This window comes from Agelaius tricolor, unplaced genomic scaffold, assembly GCF_023055355.1.
Source record: "Agelaius tricolor isolate 1412-34295 unplaced genomic scaffold, bAgeTri1.0.p SCAF_22, whole genome shotgun sequence".
Taxonomy (NCBI): Eukaryota; Metazoa; Chordata; class Aves; order Passeriformes; family Icteridae; genus Agelaius; species Agelaius tricolor.
The window spans coordinates 6,614,586-6,631,846 of NW_027269282.1; the positions used below are offsets into that span (position 1 = coordinate 6,614,586).

Sequence of the window (17,261 nt, forward strand, 5' to 3'; positions counted from 1 at the left end):
TAATCATGGATTATCCAAGCTGCTAATACACATGGCAATTCAGCAAAGCCAGTGTCTGAATGGCCTCCCTGCCTACACAATGTTGATTTTTTTGGTGAAAATTTCTAATGACTTGGCCAGCCTACACCTTACAGACAACAATCAGAGCAGCAAAAGTTCTACAGGCCATCAAGGAGTTTGGTCTCAGTTATGTGCTAAGAACCACTGCTGCCCTCTGCTGCAGTATTTTGGGTTGTGTCTCTGATAACCAGTGAGAGCCGCAAATATTCAAGTAAAATTTCTAGACTGAACCAGAACTTAGCATGCTTGATGTTTCCATTACTGACAGTATCATTCAAAAGGTCTGTTTCTAGTTCATCAGAAAAGTCTGATGCTGCAAGGGCCAGGTTAAATAGAAAAAACTTTATCCTTTCTATTAGATTTTGACTCTGAGAAGAGGGACACTCTAGCAAAAGTTTGGACATGCTCCCTTTCTGCAGCAAATGCTGTCTCATCTTCTGACAATAAATAGCCATAGAAGAATAAGAACTATGAAGTGAGAAACTCACCTTGGGGCCAAAATGAGCACCCAGGTTCTGGGATACAGAATGTTAGCTTAAATTATGAATGTTATGAATGTTATGTTAGCTTAAATTATGAATGAATGTTAGCCTAAATTATGATGGACAGCCAAGTTCCAGGTGAATTGAACTAATCTTTCCTCAGTCTCAGTTTATGCAGTTCTGATGGGATACAGCTCATGATCCCTTAAACAGTTAGGTTTCTTCCTCACTGATGCTAGGAAGAGTAACATGAGTACAACCTTGCTATAGTCACAGCTACTTCACAAAACGCTCCATACAGAAACAGTTTATTTCTTCCCAGCCCTCCACAGACTCCAATAACCCTCTCTTTTGTCATTTTCATCTGAATAGGTTGCATTGCTTATAGGTGACAGCAACTGTCATGTACACCTAAAACAATTTTAGAATTATTTTATGTTTTCCAATCTCACAAATCCAATTACTTCTCTCCTGCAGAGCCTCCTGCACAGCATTGCAACTGCAGTGTCTCCAATGCACAATAGTAAATTTCAAAAACTCATCAGTAGACAGGAATAGATAAGCAGATGGTGGCAGGCCAGAAGAAGAAAGCCAGAGACAAGCCTTCCTACTCAAGGGAAAAGCCAGGCTGCTCTCAGTAATTATCTGTGCAGGTCTCCAAAGGAATCAGACACACATTTCAAAGCAGGCAGGCTGAGAGTGTGGCTAATGAAAGAACTGTGCATCCTTCCAAATGCTCAGGGTGTCCACAGGAGCTCTGAGTCCCTCATGGTTCATATTCTGGATGCTGAGCCACAGAAACCTCCACAACTAAACCACAATACCATCTTATGTCAAGCCTGAAACTTCTTACAACAGTCTTACATGTGTAATGGATGGGACACAAAGAAGGGCACCTGCAACTTGTCACTTGCAACTTCCAGCTGCTTTTATTTTTGTGACATTTTCAGGTATATTTTCAGTTATTTGCTCAAAAACATACACTCCAGCTCCTGATCTGAGCCCAAGGCTTAGGTTCTTTCCACTGAGCAGTTTCCTACAGGGACAAGAGTTAAGTTTTGTTTCTCAAATCTCAATGACAAGGAAGATCCTCTGTGTTTTGGCCCCTTAAACAATTCAGTGATGGCACAGAGGAATCCAAGCATAGTTCAAGGATTCCAGCTCAAAGGGGACTTGCCAGAGCCATGACAAATGGAGGGTGGTGCTGACATCTCTAAAAAGACTTGACTGGTTTCAGTGAGAACCTTGAGGACTCCAAATAAGAGTCAGCAAAGGAGATTATTCAGATGGTTTCTGCCTTCTCATTTCTGAACACATAATTTACCTCTCCAGCACATTTCTCCCTCTCACCTTCTCAGCATCATTCAGATCGTGTGTAAATCTCATGTGGTAAGTTCTGACAAACTTATAGTTGCCTAAAGCGATTCCAGTACTTAAATTATTTCTGTAAATATATTAAATCTGACAGAATAAGCAGTGCAATGTGCTTTGCAGATCACTATGAAGAGAGAAAAACAGAAACCACAGATCCATAGAAACTAATGCAATTAATTCTATATCACACACTTTTCCAGATGACTGCAAAACTAAAGCACTGAAAAGAATTCTGAAAATCAGCAACTTTGTTCTAGAATCAGCAGGAAGCCTTTCTATGAGAATTTTTGTATTCTCTGCAGTTTGGTGAGGACATAATGGGTGGCTCAATTCTTCATAAACTCTAGTTCACAGAACACCTACCTCTAGGACTTTCCCAGTAATGAACTGGTGACATGCTTCACACTTGACTCCAAAAAGAACTTGGTAGTCCTTTTCACAGTAAGGAGCACCATCTCTGAAAAAGAAAATTCACAAATTACAAACCAATTCTTATTAAACAGGTTACAGCATGACTTACTCTCTTCATTTGTCTTCAGCTTGGAACTCCTATACACAGACCCAGGTAAATGGGGAGAGTTCAAGGGAAACACTTTGTAGCACAAGAAACAAAAATAACATTCTCACTAATGCCTCTTAGAATTATTCCTTAAATTCCCATCCAGAGAAGGCATCCAGGACAAACTACTGAAGTAATCCTCCTTCTTCAGAGCAGACTCTCTACACCTACAGTGGTGCAGCTCCAGGGAATCCGTGTAGCTGCCTCTGGGGTTGAGAGGAAATCACAGTCTAGCACAAGCAGACAGTTTTTGTTCACTTCAGAAAAAAAAACCAGCCTTTGGTAGGCTGCAAGGCCATAAGCAGTTACTTTTAAGTGTAAGGTAATGTGGTATTTTGTGTGAACAAGGAACATACAGTAAAAGTGGAAACACTAGAAATGCCTAAGAGCATTTCTCAGTCACCAGATTGTTTTTGAGAAATTACAGAAATTACTTATAAATAAAATATACACCCAAATAACAGGTTTGTGAAATGTACATTGTTTCATTATTTTTTCTCTTTGCTATATGCTTGAAGGGGGAAAAATAATCTGTATCTTCATTTCTGCTCTTTTTATCATTTCCCTATTCTCTTCCTCTACACCTTCTTCAACTCAAAACCCTCTTCATTGGTTTCTTATATGGAGATGAGAACTACAATGTCAGGTCAATCACATCATCACATTTATTGTATTATGTAGAAAAGGTAAGAAATGGACAAATTAGTATTTTTTCTTCCTCAAAATCACATGTTGGGAAGCAAAATGACACAATGCTTTATCTGGTTACTACAGAAAACACGTGCAACAATCCATCTAATTCTCTCTGGGAATGTGGAATGATACCTGTTTCAGACTGGTATTAAATATAAACTGGCATCATTAAACTGAGCTTTCAGTTGCACTTTGCAGTTCACTTTCCCAGCTCAGCTCTCTCTGGGAACAAACACTTTGGTGTCTATGCAAAGGTGGTCAAAGCAGAACTTCCAGATGTGAATTTTGCTGCAAGGCTTTCTCTGCTAGAAGCTAAAAGTGTGCCAGGAGTTCAGCAGAGAAGCAGACAGAGGTTACTCACTTGCTGATGTATTCCCCAGTCAGGACCTTCCCACAGGCCTTGCACTTAAAGCACCCCAGGTGCCACTGCTTGTCCAGGGCTAGCAATGCTTGTCCATTTTTGATGTCTCTTCCACAGCCAGCACAATCTGCAAACAAGCAAACAGAGGCATTTGTTGTCAGCTGCTTGGTTCAGTAACCTTAATTAACTGCCTGCCTGTCACAGCATTTGGTAGCCAAAGGGATGAACTGCACAGCAGTGCAAAGGCACATCTTCCTTTCCTTAAACCCTCCCCAGGTCCTGCACAAAGACTCAGTCTTTCTCCTTACAGACCTTCTCAGTAGAAGAGGGAAAGTAATTCTGTTTTTCATGCTGTTTGTGACTCAAAGACCACCTGGAAAGCTCTGTACAAACTCCAGATTCTGTCAGGAACAAGCTACCAAAAAGTCCTCACTCAGAAAGTTCCTGTCTTCTACAGCAGGGCCAGCACCGTTCCTGTCCCCGTTGGGTGGCAGCAGAGCCCCGCGTGTGGCACAGGGAGCAGGGACAGTGGCGCACCTTGCTGAAGGACAGCCCTGGCACACACCTGCAGGCACAGCCCTGGCACACACCCTCCTGCAGGGCCAGCCCTGGCACACACCTGCCTGGACAGCCCTGGCACACACCCTCCTGCAGGGACAGCCCTGGCACACACCTGCCTGCAGGCACAGCCCTGGCACACACCCTCCTGCAGGGACAGCCCTGGCACACACCTGCAGGCACAGCCCTGGCACACACCCTCCTGCAGGGACAGCCCTGGCACACACCTGCCTGCAGGCACAGCCCTGGCACACACCTGCCTGGACAGCCCTGGCACACACCTGCCTGCAGGCACAGCCCTGGCACACACCTGCCTGCAGGGACAGCCCTGGCACACACCTGCCCGCAGGGACAGCCCTGGCACACACCCTGGCACACACCTGCCCGCAGGGACAGCCCTGGCACACACCTGCCTGCAGGGACAGCCCTGGCACACACCTGCCTGGACAGCCCTGGCACACACCCTCCTGCAGGGACAGCCCTGGCACACACCTGCCTGCAGGCACAGCCCTGGCACACACCTGCCTGCAGGGACAGCCCTGGCACACACCCTCCTGCAGGCACAGCCCTGGCACACACCTGCCTGCAGAGACAGCCCTGGCACACACCTGCCTGCAGGGACAGCCCTGGCACACACCTGCCTGCAGGGACAGCCCTGGCACACACCTGCCTGCAGAGACAGCCCTGGCACACACCCTCCTGCAGGGACAGCCCTGGCACACACCTGCCTGCAGGGACAGCCCTGGCACACACCTGCCTGGACAGCCCTGGCACACACCCTCCTGCAGGGACAGCCCTGGCACACACCTGCCTGCAGGCACAGCCCTGGCACACACCCTCCTGCAGGCACAGCCCTGGCACACACCCGCCTGCAGGGACAGCCCTGGCACACACCCGCCTGCAGGGACAGCCCTGGCACACACCTGCCTGGACAGCCCTGGCACACACCCTCCTGCAGGGACAGCCCTGGCACACACCTGCCTGCAGGGACAGCCCTGGCACACACCCGCCTGCAGGGACAGCCCTGGCACACACCCTCCTGCAGGCACAGCCCTGGCACACACCCGCCTGCAGGGACAGCCCTGGCACACACCCGCCTGCAGGGACAGCCCTGGCACACACCCTCCTGCAGGGACAGCCCTGGCACACACCTGCCTGCAGGGACAGCCCTGGCACACACCTGCCTGGACAGCCCTGGCACACACCCTCCTGCAGGCACAGGCCAGGGCAGGGCTGGCAGCCCTGTCACTGCAGGGAGGGTGTGTTGCTGTCCCCCCACAGCTATGGGAAACTGAAGCTCTCCTGGTCTCTAATTGGCAAAAGGACTCTGGCTCAGGAGTTTTGGAACTTTCCTGGCGGTCGTTTTTCACTGCAATCAGTCCTGGAGGACCCTGATGGCGAAAGGGAAGCAGAAGCCAGGAGCACTCTGTCCCACGGGGTGCCACAATGGCTCATGTTACATCAGAGCTCTCTAGCTCAGCCCCAAGCTTCCATTCCTCTCCCTTCAAACATAAAATACTCAGAAAGATTTCCTGTTAAGGGACAGCCCAGCACATGGTAGGATCTGAAGAGACTGATGTGGCAGGCAGCACTGAACTGCAAGGGTTGTGCTGCTGTGCCCAGCCTCAGGGGACAGAAGGACTGGGGCAGGGGAGGGCCTGGAAGCCCAGTGAAGTGGAAAGGGAATGCCCATCAGCTGAGCCACTCATGGAAGCCACAGAGACAGCCTGGAACAAAAGATTTCCCAGGTGTTACTATCCCCAGACTTGGTGCTCCATGGGTGAATGCCTGAAACAAGAACAGATCCCAAGAAATGGAGACAAACAGAAGTGAGCAATGTGAGCTGTAAAGCCCAGGCAGCAGGGATACATCACCCTGGCTCCAACACTCAAGCTGACTGAGCAGGCACAGCCCAAAAACCTTCATCTCCTGATGGGTTTAAGCCCAGGCAACACCATGCCTTGCAGAAGGGCAAGTCCAAGTTTATTATCAGAATGATAATGGGAGCAGAGTCAGTCCTTCTGACTAAAGGGCAGGACTTTGGATAACGGGCCAAAAGAACCCCAAATATATGCTGCACATTCCTGCAATCCAGGACTCCACCACTGCATGTCCCTCTTCCTATCAGCATTCTTCTTCTTCTTCTTCTTCTCAAATCCCCTAAAAAAGGAGGGGAGGGGCACTAAGCACAGTGGTACCTTATGACAAAATGTGAGTCACACACTTTTGACACGACTTGGACTTGAAAAGCAGCCCTGAGATGTCCTCATACCAGGACTTTGCTCTAGAGGACATATGTTACAAGCTGGAATGATGAAATGACAAGGAGTGACACCATGTAATGCATCCCTCTGCTCTGCCATGACAGCTGAAGGCTCCATGCCAGGCTGGGGTGACAGCAAAGGCTGGCACAGGTCACCGAGGCAGGGAGGCTCTGCAATTTCCAGCACAGGCAGAGGAAGGCACAAACACGTGTCAGAGAGGCTTTGGCACGCTGATCTCACCTTGCTTTGGGGAGGAGACTGCATCACCCCCTGAGGACCCTTCCAGCCCTCATTTCCTTCAGCTGAATCTGAAACCATGCAACCTGGCTTGGACTGTGAGAGCAAATGGGGTCCTGTCCTCAGTCCCAGTGGTGCTGAGCTCAGTTTGAACACAGCCCCCATTTCTCAGCCCCCAGCACTCCTGGCTTCCTCCAGAGCCAGCCTGGGGCCTGGCACACTGGGATGCATTCCCTGAGATATTTTCCCTCAAAATATCTGCTGTGTTTTCCATGCTGTTTTCATTTTTGTCTGGGAAACTTTTTTCATGAAATTGAATTTTCTCAGAAATTGAATCAATAAAGGGATTTTTAAAAGACTTAATTTCCAAGGCAGTGGGAAGAGAGAAACTGCCTTACACAAAAGGTCTACCTAACCCAGCATCTTTATTGATGCCAAAACCAGATACCTGGGGAAAGCAGGGATCCATGAAGTACCTCTGACTGTTTAATTGCTTCTTTGTAAGCCAAATCACAGAAAGTCTGAGCACCAGACTTAGTATTGTGCTCATGTTTAATACAGGGGTTGGCAACATCCTTTTATTATTCTATAACACCAGTGACATCTACACTCGTTCTGGGTTCCTTGAAGTGTTTTGCAAAAGGAAATTATAATTTCCATGCTGCTAATACAACAGACATATGTTGAATGTCTAGAAGCAAAGTAAACTAATAGCCCAATACTGCTGTATTAGTCTGAGATGGCTTTTAAATAAATCTGATTTTAATTCTGACAAAACTGTTGGTATATACATGAAAAGCTTGCAATTATCATTATCTCCTAAAATAGAAAGTGAATAGGGCTGGGCTGGGCTAAGAAAAGACCATTTGTTCATCCACATTCTACAAATAAAAGCCATTATGATCTCAGGCCTGCATGAGGCACATTTAAGCCCTTGGCTGAATGTCACCAGGGTATGCAGGCAGGATCTCAGTATCACATTAAGCACAATCTGTATCTGTCTAACCTATAACTAGCACATGCTGCAAATAAAAGGGCTGTGAGGTAAGAACAGAGGTCCACAACCATATGCCAGAGCAGACTGAGAAACCTGACAATCCTTCCTGAATCTGTGTACAATGGTTCCCCCCATGGTGCTCTCTGGCTTCACACCTGGCTCCAACAGACTGCACCCCTCGAATCTGAGCTTTCTTGCATTTTCTTTTTGCCACATCACCTGGATCCTTCCTTACTGCCATTCCTTGCACATGGCACATTCAGCAGTGCCAAGATAACAGAGGAGGAGGCGGACAGTGCAGTGTGCTGGTGAAAATGCAGAGAGAGCAGTACAGCTCCCATATGCACTTAGATATAGGTCATATTTGACATGTCTGGGTGCAAAACAAAATGCCTGGACAAAAGAACTGTGCTGTGGAGTCAGCCAGCCCAAAAGCATGGGAAAGTGGGGGGACAGGGCACACCACTATAATATAATGTATGATTTAGACCTCCACTCTGCCACCACCTTTAGCAGCCCCACTAAAAGACACAGGTCAGGCTGAGCTGCCACCCATGACACCTTGCTTGTAAAGATATGAGAAAATGTGTTTCCCTTTTTAGCATCTGCACCACCCCAGACATCCAGGAGTGAAGCATCCTGCACAGCAAGCCATTTGTCACTGTCTAAATTAAGCAGTGGATTTTCTGCCTTTGCCTCCCTCCCCTGCTCTCAGCCAATAGTGCACAGGTGAGCTCAGAGCTGATGCAGCTCTGGGATTAACCCTCAGCACACTTTACTCACTCCCACATGGATTGCTTTACAAATTTAATAGCAAATATGTCTTTATCCCACATTCTCTGCCTATCCCACATTATTTTTGAAGGAGAAACCATCTTTGTGTGCTTTTATCCTAATAAAGAGGGATTTGCAAAGTCATGTGAATGATTACACCAGCTCTGCTCCATGCAGGGTTAGCTCTGTGAACAAAGCTAACAGCAGTCTGATTTAAATAAGTCACCAAAGAGTTCATTTCACTCCTGATGGCCATCACATACCTAACAGATAAAGTCTGAAGCTGCCACAACCCCCACAGGTCACAGGTATTTTGTACTCTTATTACACTCTCTGTAACTATTTCCCCTCCTTACCAAACATTGGTATGTGAGCTTTACAGAGACAGCACCAGCAGGTTTCTGTTCTGAAACAGGAAAAGCAGGGAAGAATTGGGGGGATTTTTGTTATTATTTTAATACTTAAACAGTAAGTTTTCATTGGACTTACACAGAAATACGTTGTCAAACATAGCTGGACCTAAAGAGCCAGTGATTTGCAAGTGATGAAAGAGGCAAATATGATCACTGGAGTCAAGGTCAAGAAATCTCTTAAGTATAAATAGCTCTTAGTCACCTTGAAAAACAACTTATATCCCAGTAATTCTTCTGTGGCAATTTGAAGGTTGTGCAATTACAATTTCTCATAGAGGTGGGGAGACCACAGTTTTTTCTCAGTCACCCTTTAACAACAGAGCAGGCAACACCTTCTAAAGCCTTGCTTCAAAATTGAAAGGTTTGATGATATCATGCAGGCTTTTCCAGATCTTCAAGGTATTTCTGTCAAAGCTAAAAATACAAACTCACCATGTTCACAGCATGACAAACGTTTTCAAAGTTTAAAGCATAACCATTTGGTCATTGAGGCTGTGCTAAGTTCTGGAAGTCAAAGAAGGACATACAATATTGGGAATTTTACGTGCAGGATTTCAATCTGAGCATGTAACTCAGGAAATCTGCTGCCAAACCCCTTCTCTTTGCCACTGCAAGGATGGGAAATGTTTGTCAGAACAAATTCACTATTGCCCTTTTGCTGAAGGCAAAACAAACCCACATAAGCAGCCTTGTACTCTTGAAATCTAACAATAAGAGGCTGGGCTCATACAATGGAGGGAAATAAATTTCCCATGGGAAGTGCAGTATAGCTTTGACACTTTATTATAAATGGCAAGTTGGGAAAAACTGATATTTTCAAAACAAGTAGTTAGAGAAAATAAAACTATTTTAGTTGATTAAATAGGGAAAGAAATCCCAATGGCATGAACTGGCATTCTTTGCTTGCAGCACAAGTCCCTGGAAGCATCTGAGTGCCCAACACTGACTTGTCTGTTTAAGGCACACATTGTTGTACATCTTGGATGTATCATTAGACCAGTCACTAGTGCTGTCCCCCAGGGGCCAGCATGGGGCCCAGTCCTGTTTAATATCTTTATGCATGATCTAAATTGCACCAGGGTAGGTTTAGGTTGGACATTAGGAAGAATTTCCTCAGAGAAAGTGTGATTAGACACTGGAATGGAATGGACTGCCTGGGGAGGTGCTGGAGTTGCCATCCCTGGACTGATTAAGCAAAGCCTGGATGTGTCACTCAGTGTCATGGTCTGGCTGGCACAGTGGTATTGGGGTGTAAGCTGGACTCAATGATCTCAGAGATCTTTTCCAACCTAAATGATTCTGTGATTACTGCAAATTGCTGTTTCATCACCTGATTTAATTTGAAGTCATTCAGAAGGTTGAATGCTCTTCCCCACCCCCAGTTGGGTCTGTATTGATTTAAGTGTTTAACAGAGAAAGGCAATTCCTCATTTCCACATCTTTCTACTCCTCATTCCCAAAGGAGACCAAACCAAATGACCTTCTGACACATTACTCCAACAGACTGTCCCTGAAAAAACTGCATCACCAAGTTAACCAGTCCCAGTTCCCTCTTCAACCCAATCTTTCACACAGGTATCTGAACTGAGAATAAGAGGGTGGATGAAACAAGAGGAGGAAGAAAGAGCAAACTATACACAATGAAAGAGAAGAGTTTTTAATTGTCCTATAAAAGAAAGATAAAATTTTGGGGTTTCTTCCCATCCCAGCACCCCCAGAGCCCCACCTGTAAAACTACTCTAAAGGATCAACCAGGACCAGGTACTTATAAGCTGAGGTCAGTCTTTTATCCCATCATTTCTTTTACCACATTTCAGTACTCAGAATTCAAAGTCACAATTCCCACTCACAGTACCCCAAGGGAACTGCACCATTATCTCAGAGCTTCATTGTTTAATACCCAGTTCATGGACAGCACGTTGCAGACTATTTTGGACAATTTTCAACTGTTACTCTTGGAAAACAAGCAATTCCAACAGGGTGCAAACTTCCCAAAAAAAGGAATGAAACTTATGACAACCCTTAGGAAGGTTTTTATGCCCAGATAACATATGGCAAACTAAGGTCTGGCTAACAGCTAATTCACTTTTCACATTCTTTTGAAGTGACCTCTGATTCCTGACTTGCTACCTGGCAGGCTTTCTGAACATGACAATTCCCAGACACTCCAGTCCCTGGGGATCTCCCTTCTAGTTGTGTTCTCCAAGCTAGTGATCCCTGCTCATGCAACACCCATTTACTGAGGAATTCCTTGCACCTCCCCCAGACCTTCCTTTGGGATTAGCTCTGGAGAAGCACTCCTCCAGTAAAAGCCAAGGACATGGATGTGTTTTGATTGCCAAGTTCAAGATGGGGTTACACACAGGCAAATAAGAACTGACGCATATTTAGTACTGTCCAATTTACTGCAACACAAAAGCATCCAAAAGAAATGGGGAAACTGGACTGCAAACACCTTCCTGAAGAACAGTTATTTTTCAAAAGGAATTTTCTGACAGAAAACTCATAAATCAGACACTTCCTGCCCTGCCACAACTGTATTTTAAATACAGTTGCTGCTCCATCTCTATCACCCAGGGGTCAAGTTTCTAACAAAGCTTCTATACCTCCAGGGAAGGACTGAACACAATTTATCAAGCAGTATCAAAATACCAGTATTATAAACTAGGAAATAGCTGTGCAAATGGAGGCTACTGGAGTAATTCACCCATTTTTCTGAGTGAGGACATAAAGTGAAATAAAATTAATCCTAGAAAGTAATTCAAATTATGAAAATGCTTCAAAGACTGCAAGCATTCTTCAAAGGAATAAATCATCTTGAAACAATCATACACATTGGCCAGTGCAATTAAAAGAATTGCATATTCTTAGGCACAATCCTTTCTGGCTTTTGCCAGAAAGGAACTCTGCTTGAATTTGCATAATTTCTTGAACTTTTATCATGTCATGAATGTTGATTTGCTTCTTTTATTCTTAGAAGGGGGGATGGGGTAAAATTTTAGACCCACTATATGCTTAAGTGGGTTAAGTCATAAATGAAGCTGCCCTGCAAGGTTATTACAATCAAATTCAGTCTAAAGAAATGGAGAATTAAATAGTGATATTAAAAAAATAAAGGATTTCATTTAAAATTTAAAGTATGAAATAAATTGTAGTTAGGAGTGGGATCTGAAAACATAGGGAATAAACTTGCTTCCCTTTTCCTATTCAAAATTGGGATATATAAGATGTTCCACTTTCAAAATTTTTAAGGTCATGGAGATCCACAGTAAATAGTTTCATAAGCTATGGACTCCTGAAAAATATAATTTCCAAAACTGAAATATATTTTAATTCATTTACATTCTCCATGTATCTAGCAAATTTCTGAAAGTAAAAAATATCCACAGATACTTTATGTATTCTAAATAAAATTTCAACGTTCATTCAAATGAAAGTTGAAATTGACAACTCATTAGCAAAAATAGTTGTTAGGGAAAAATATAGATGTTAAATAATATGACGACTTTATGCAGAGCTATATTAGGTTAAGTAGATGTGTACAGATATGAAGTACCCTCATGTTTATCAATTAGTATTTTATAATTAAAAATCTAAATGTAATCCAAGGTTACAATCAGTCAGTCTAATCAAGGTTTCCTGGGTTATTGAACAAACCATGATTAAAATCAAAGATTTAAATCAGTGTTTGAAATCAATCAACAGTGATGTCCACAGTATGCTTTTATTCTATGGTAAACAGAAAAAAAAAAAAAGAGATATGGGACAATGTGTGCCTCTTCTGTCAAGTTCCCCAAACCCTCAACTGAATCTCCAGTAGCCTGAATGCCACAGAGTTATGGGAGTGCTTCTGCTTATGTAAAGAGACAAGCCAAGAATGAAACGAAAAAAATTTTTGTGTTACAGCACATAAAAAATATTAAATGCTTAAGGCTCAAAATTTTAAAAATTAAAATTTAAAAATGCATGCTGACAACCAAAACTGTTGAGCCTCTCTAAGCTCCCCAGGGCCCTCACTGAAGTTGTGGATATTGTGGGTGAATGTTCCTGAAGACAAAGTGAGCTCAGTGTCTCTCACTAGGCCCATCTCCACCTGTGCCAAGTACCTGTGTAGCTTTGACACAGTGTGAAACTGGAGAATATTTCTTAAGAATAAGCTCAAAATCATGTGTTGGATGTTGCTCAACACCTTTTAAAATCACTGCAGATATCTTGCTTAGCAACAGTCAGCCAACTTTCCCCTGCACTTTTAAATTCTCTATGGAATTGAAGGAGCTTTCAGAGAGCTCCAGGAAAAAATTATAAATAACAAAATAATGAAAAATCACTCAAATGTGGCTGAACAGTTACAAATCCAAGCAGCAGACCTTTCCTAAGAACTATGATTAAAAGGAATTTTGCATCCATTTTAGCTAATTTCTAATGGAGAAGTCTGTGATGCTTATACATCAGCTCTGACATTACTTTTGAACACTGGCAGCAATCACTTATATTTTTATCTAATGGAAGGACAGTTATGCCCTGACTATAGGACTGCATTAAGAATTAAAGAGCCTTTAAAGGAGGGCTGCAAAGTAGATTTGCTTCTCCATTTTGATGCTCTGTTGTCTCTAATACAAGCTCACTTTCCTGCCACTTTTCTGGGCAGTGAGGCAAAAGATGATTTCTATTTTTTCCTTCCCATCTCCTCCTCCTTCAGCAGATATGGTATGTTGGCTCTGCTTTACTTCAGTATTTCCAGAACCTTGTTGGAAGTTTCATTTATTTACTGGGAATGTTACTGCCTGCATCTTTTTCAAAGAGATAAGGCTACTGCATAATTAGCAAAGACACCTTTTTCCCACAAGTCCATTAGGCATTAAGCTCATTATTTATATCACAATAGAGCAAAGATTCCCAGTTGTGAGGCCAAATCCAACCCTGTTAGACTCTGTACTGATAGGCATGAAAGCATTTGTCCCAAAGAGCTGACATTCTTTGAGCCAGAACATAATGTGCAGAGCAGACAAGGACAAAGACACAAAACACGATGTGAAATCTCCACGTGGACGCCGGCTGCTCGGGGAACAGCTGCACCAGGATTATTCATGGAACACTCGCTTTGGAAACTCTGGTCCACCTCTTGGCTGCACTGTAATGCTCTGTACTCACAGGAGAGACTCTTACAAAGAAAGGGAAGTTGAAATGTCTTCCCTCTGCTCCTTTCCGAACTGTATCGCTGTGGTGGCGTTTGCGGGTCCCCGGGATGAGGGAAGAGATGAGAATCTTGACTCCATGTTTCAGAAGGCTGATTTATTATTTTATTATATTATATTATATTAAAAGAAAATTATATACTAAAACTACACTAAAGAAAGAGAAAGGAGACATCAGAAAGCTAGAAAGGAATGAATAATAAAATCTTGTAACTGACCAAAGAGTCTGACACAGCTGGACCATGATTGGTCATCAAGTAAAAACAACTCACGTGGAACCAATCAAAGATGCACCTGTTGGTCAGCAACCTCCAAACCACATTCCACAGCCATCAGATAGTTATTGTTTACATTTATTTTCTGAGGCTTCTCAGCTTCTCAGGAGAAAAATCCTAGCAAAAGGATTTTCATAAAATCTGTCAGTGACATATCACCACTGGCATTTATAGGACACAAGTTTCCATTTCACTGAAAAGAAACAATGGTCAAAGTCTTTGTCACCATTTTGAAAGATGAATTTTTCAAAATGAGAACTCCTGTTAGGTGATTGGAATGCTTCAGTTTCTTTTGGATGGGGAGGTTTGTCCCAGGAAACACACTTTTCACTTGAAATGCAATTTCTTAATAAGTTCATGTACATCACTAAAATGATCCAACCTTCCAGCAAACAGATGATCAGAAATAACTAAAGCTTCCAGACCAGCACCCAGATAATGAACCAACAGAGAAAGGGCTCAACCTCATAGAAAATGGCACAGCATTCTTATTGCTTTATTGTGGGAATGGTGAATTTCCCAAGGAAAAAGACCTCAGCTTGAGGAAGGGAGACTAAACTACATTCAAAGACATGTATGGTCTCTTCTGGATTCCAAAGATGATGCCTGGGCCAGAGGAGTGCTGGCTCGAGCCCTACAGCTGCTGGCACCAGCTCCTGTGCCTGTCCCCAGGGAGGGAGGGGTCTCTGTACAGCTGCTCTGCTCTCAGCTGGACTCTCACAACACCTCAGGTGCATTCCAGAAAAAAAACAGAAGCCAGTGCGGTACTTTTTAAAAATTAAGGTCTGACTAAACTGGAGACTTTTATTTTCAAAGCCTGCATCAGTTCATTTACCAGCTGCCTTGGGGAGAATTCCCTGATAAATGCCCCAAAGGAAGGCATGTTATGCAGCTGCACAGTTACAGTTTTGCCCAAAATTTAGAAATAACAGGTGCCTGCACAACTGGTTTTCTGGAGAGACAACGTGGACCTTAAACACAGTGTGTTACCATGCAGCCAGAACACAACAGAGAGTACAAAGAACTAAAGACAGGACAAATCAGGCAATCATGACACCAAATAGAAAACCTGGGCCTACTGCTTAAAAAATAAATAGCAATTACTGGGATATGTTATTGCATTACTCCTTTATTGGGCCCCAAAGAAAAAATTTTCAGGTCTTTTGACAGAATCTTGAAAGCCCTGAACTATCCAAGGCATCAACACCTCACTTCTAGTCAGTGTTATCTATTGGTCCTGTTTCTGTGCTGCTCTACATCTGTCCCAGTCACTTTGCTTTATAGTTCACATGGCATTTATCAAGCTGTCATATGAAATAAAACAATAACAAAACCAAACACCACTCATTTCATTTGTCTGCAAAGTGATTTACAGGTATTTGTTATTGGATTTCCTGCTGAATGAATGAAGATCCCAAACTTAGTGCACTGTGTATTTCTAGCAGTAGCCAAGGAATAGGATTGATTAAATTATAAATTATGATTACTCTGCTGCATTTGAATTTTAAAAATTTAGAATAAAAATAGAGTCACTGAATTAGTTCTTCAAGAAAATAGCTATAATTTCAGGTAACAGATGTGCAGTGAAAGAAATATCTTACTAATATAAATTAGGTAAATAAATATTATAGACCCAACTAATACTAAAAAAAAAAAAAAGATAATTATTTCGTATTTTCCCATCTGATTTTCACTGCTATGCACTACAATAGAGTGTAACAATATTCAGGTTCATGTTATTCAAGATGTTAACCCCTGTACTCAGACACATTTGATTTTCCTTGCAATCATCCAAGCAAAGCTGTCAGTAAGTTTTCATTTGTGTGAAGTAATAGACACTGGAAAATGGCATGTCAGCATTAATGCAGACATTCTAGGATAGAAGGCTTCCTTTCACATTACACCAAGCAATCAAACCTGATATATTTGCAATCTACTGCATTCCCTCAAACTTTCCTTGTTTTAAGGAAAGTCTCCTCTAGTGATCTACTTGAACGTAATCACAGGAAGCTGAGAGAAGTACAGGATATGAAATAGATGCATAGTGTGAATCAGAGACTCTGCTAAAATAACTTGTATTTTAAAAAATCCTTTCAAAAATGGCAAAGCTTTTGAAAAAAAATATGTGTGTATTAGCCAGCAGGAGAAACCTGGAAGTAATCTGAAATACTTTACACTAATTAAAATTAACTTTTTTGTGCTGGCAAGATATTTTTCTGTATCTAAGTCAACTTTTGCACAAAGCTAAAGCAGCAACTGGTAAATCCTTGAAGACAGAGGATTCTTCATTGAATTTTTAAATATTTATTAGTTCTGAACATATAATATAAGCTGTTCTCATTTTTATTTGTCTGTTTGGAGAGTTTTGCACTAAAACGACCTGAAACTCTATGCTACACATTTCTGCAAGTCTTTGTCCATAAAAGAACAAGATGCACCATGACAGGTGTCTCCAGATTTCCAAGTAGTGCACTCTAAGCTGCTGAGAGCAGGAGCTCTCTAGCTGTGTGAACTGGCAAACCAGTTTGTCAGCAGGACACAATTATGATTAAAAACCCCAATAATCTCATCACAAGTCCCACAAAATGTTGTTTTATAATATTTGCTGCCTATGGAAGTGTGGGAGCCAAGAAGCAATCCCAGCAGAGATTATGGCTGTGGGCAGGTGAGTATCCAGCTCTCTGGCTTGCCAAGTATCAGACAAGGCCAACCTGACATTTTCCAGGGGCATTCTGGCACCTGGAGTCAGGCATGTGGCAAGTGCCACGCTGCTGGACAGGTGTGCCACCCTTGGAGAGCCAGATCCAGCTTCCTCTGTGCTCTGGCATGCTTACAGAAAGAATATCAGTACTGTCCAAGGTCCCTATGCCTTGCAGTTCCTTGCCAATTTTGCCCCCTAAATATCAATTTTCACATCATTCCTCTGTCTCGGAAGGACTCTCTGGGTGCCTGAAGTGCCTCATAAATTTTTATGTTGCCTTTTAAGTCTTGTAAGCCGTTTTGCAGGTTCCTAAATTCT

The 17,261-nt window shown here is 43.1% G+C and overlaps 1 protein-coding gene across 6 annotated transcripts in view; it reads right to left on the reverse strand.

The window, feature by feature from the left end:
- ABLIM1 (actin binding LIM protein 1) overlaps positions 1-17,261 on the reverse strand; it is a 190,758-nt gene that overhangs the window by 68,750 nt on the left and 104,747 nt on the right. For all 6 annotated transcript variants that reach the window (XM_071446245.1, XM_071446240.1, XM_071446242.1 and 3 more), the window contains exons 5-6: positions 3,530-3,656; positions 2,280-2,373 (exon numbers count right to left, since the gene is read on the reverse strand). In XM_071446245.1, coding sequence (XP_071302346.1) covers positions 2,280-2,373; positions 3,530-3,656 — 221 coding nt within the window. The remainder of the gene's footprint in view (positions 1-2,279; positions 2,374-3,529; positions 3,657-17,261) is intronic.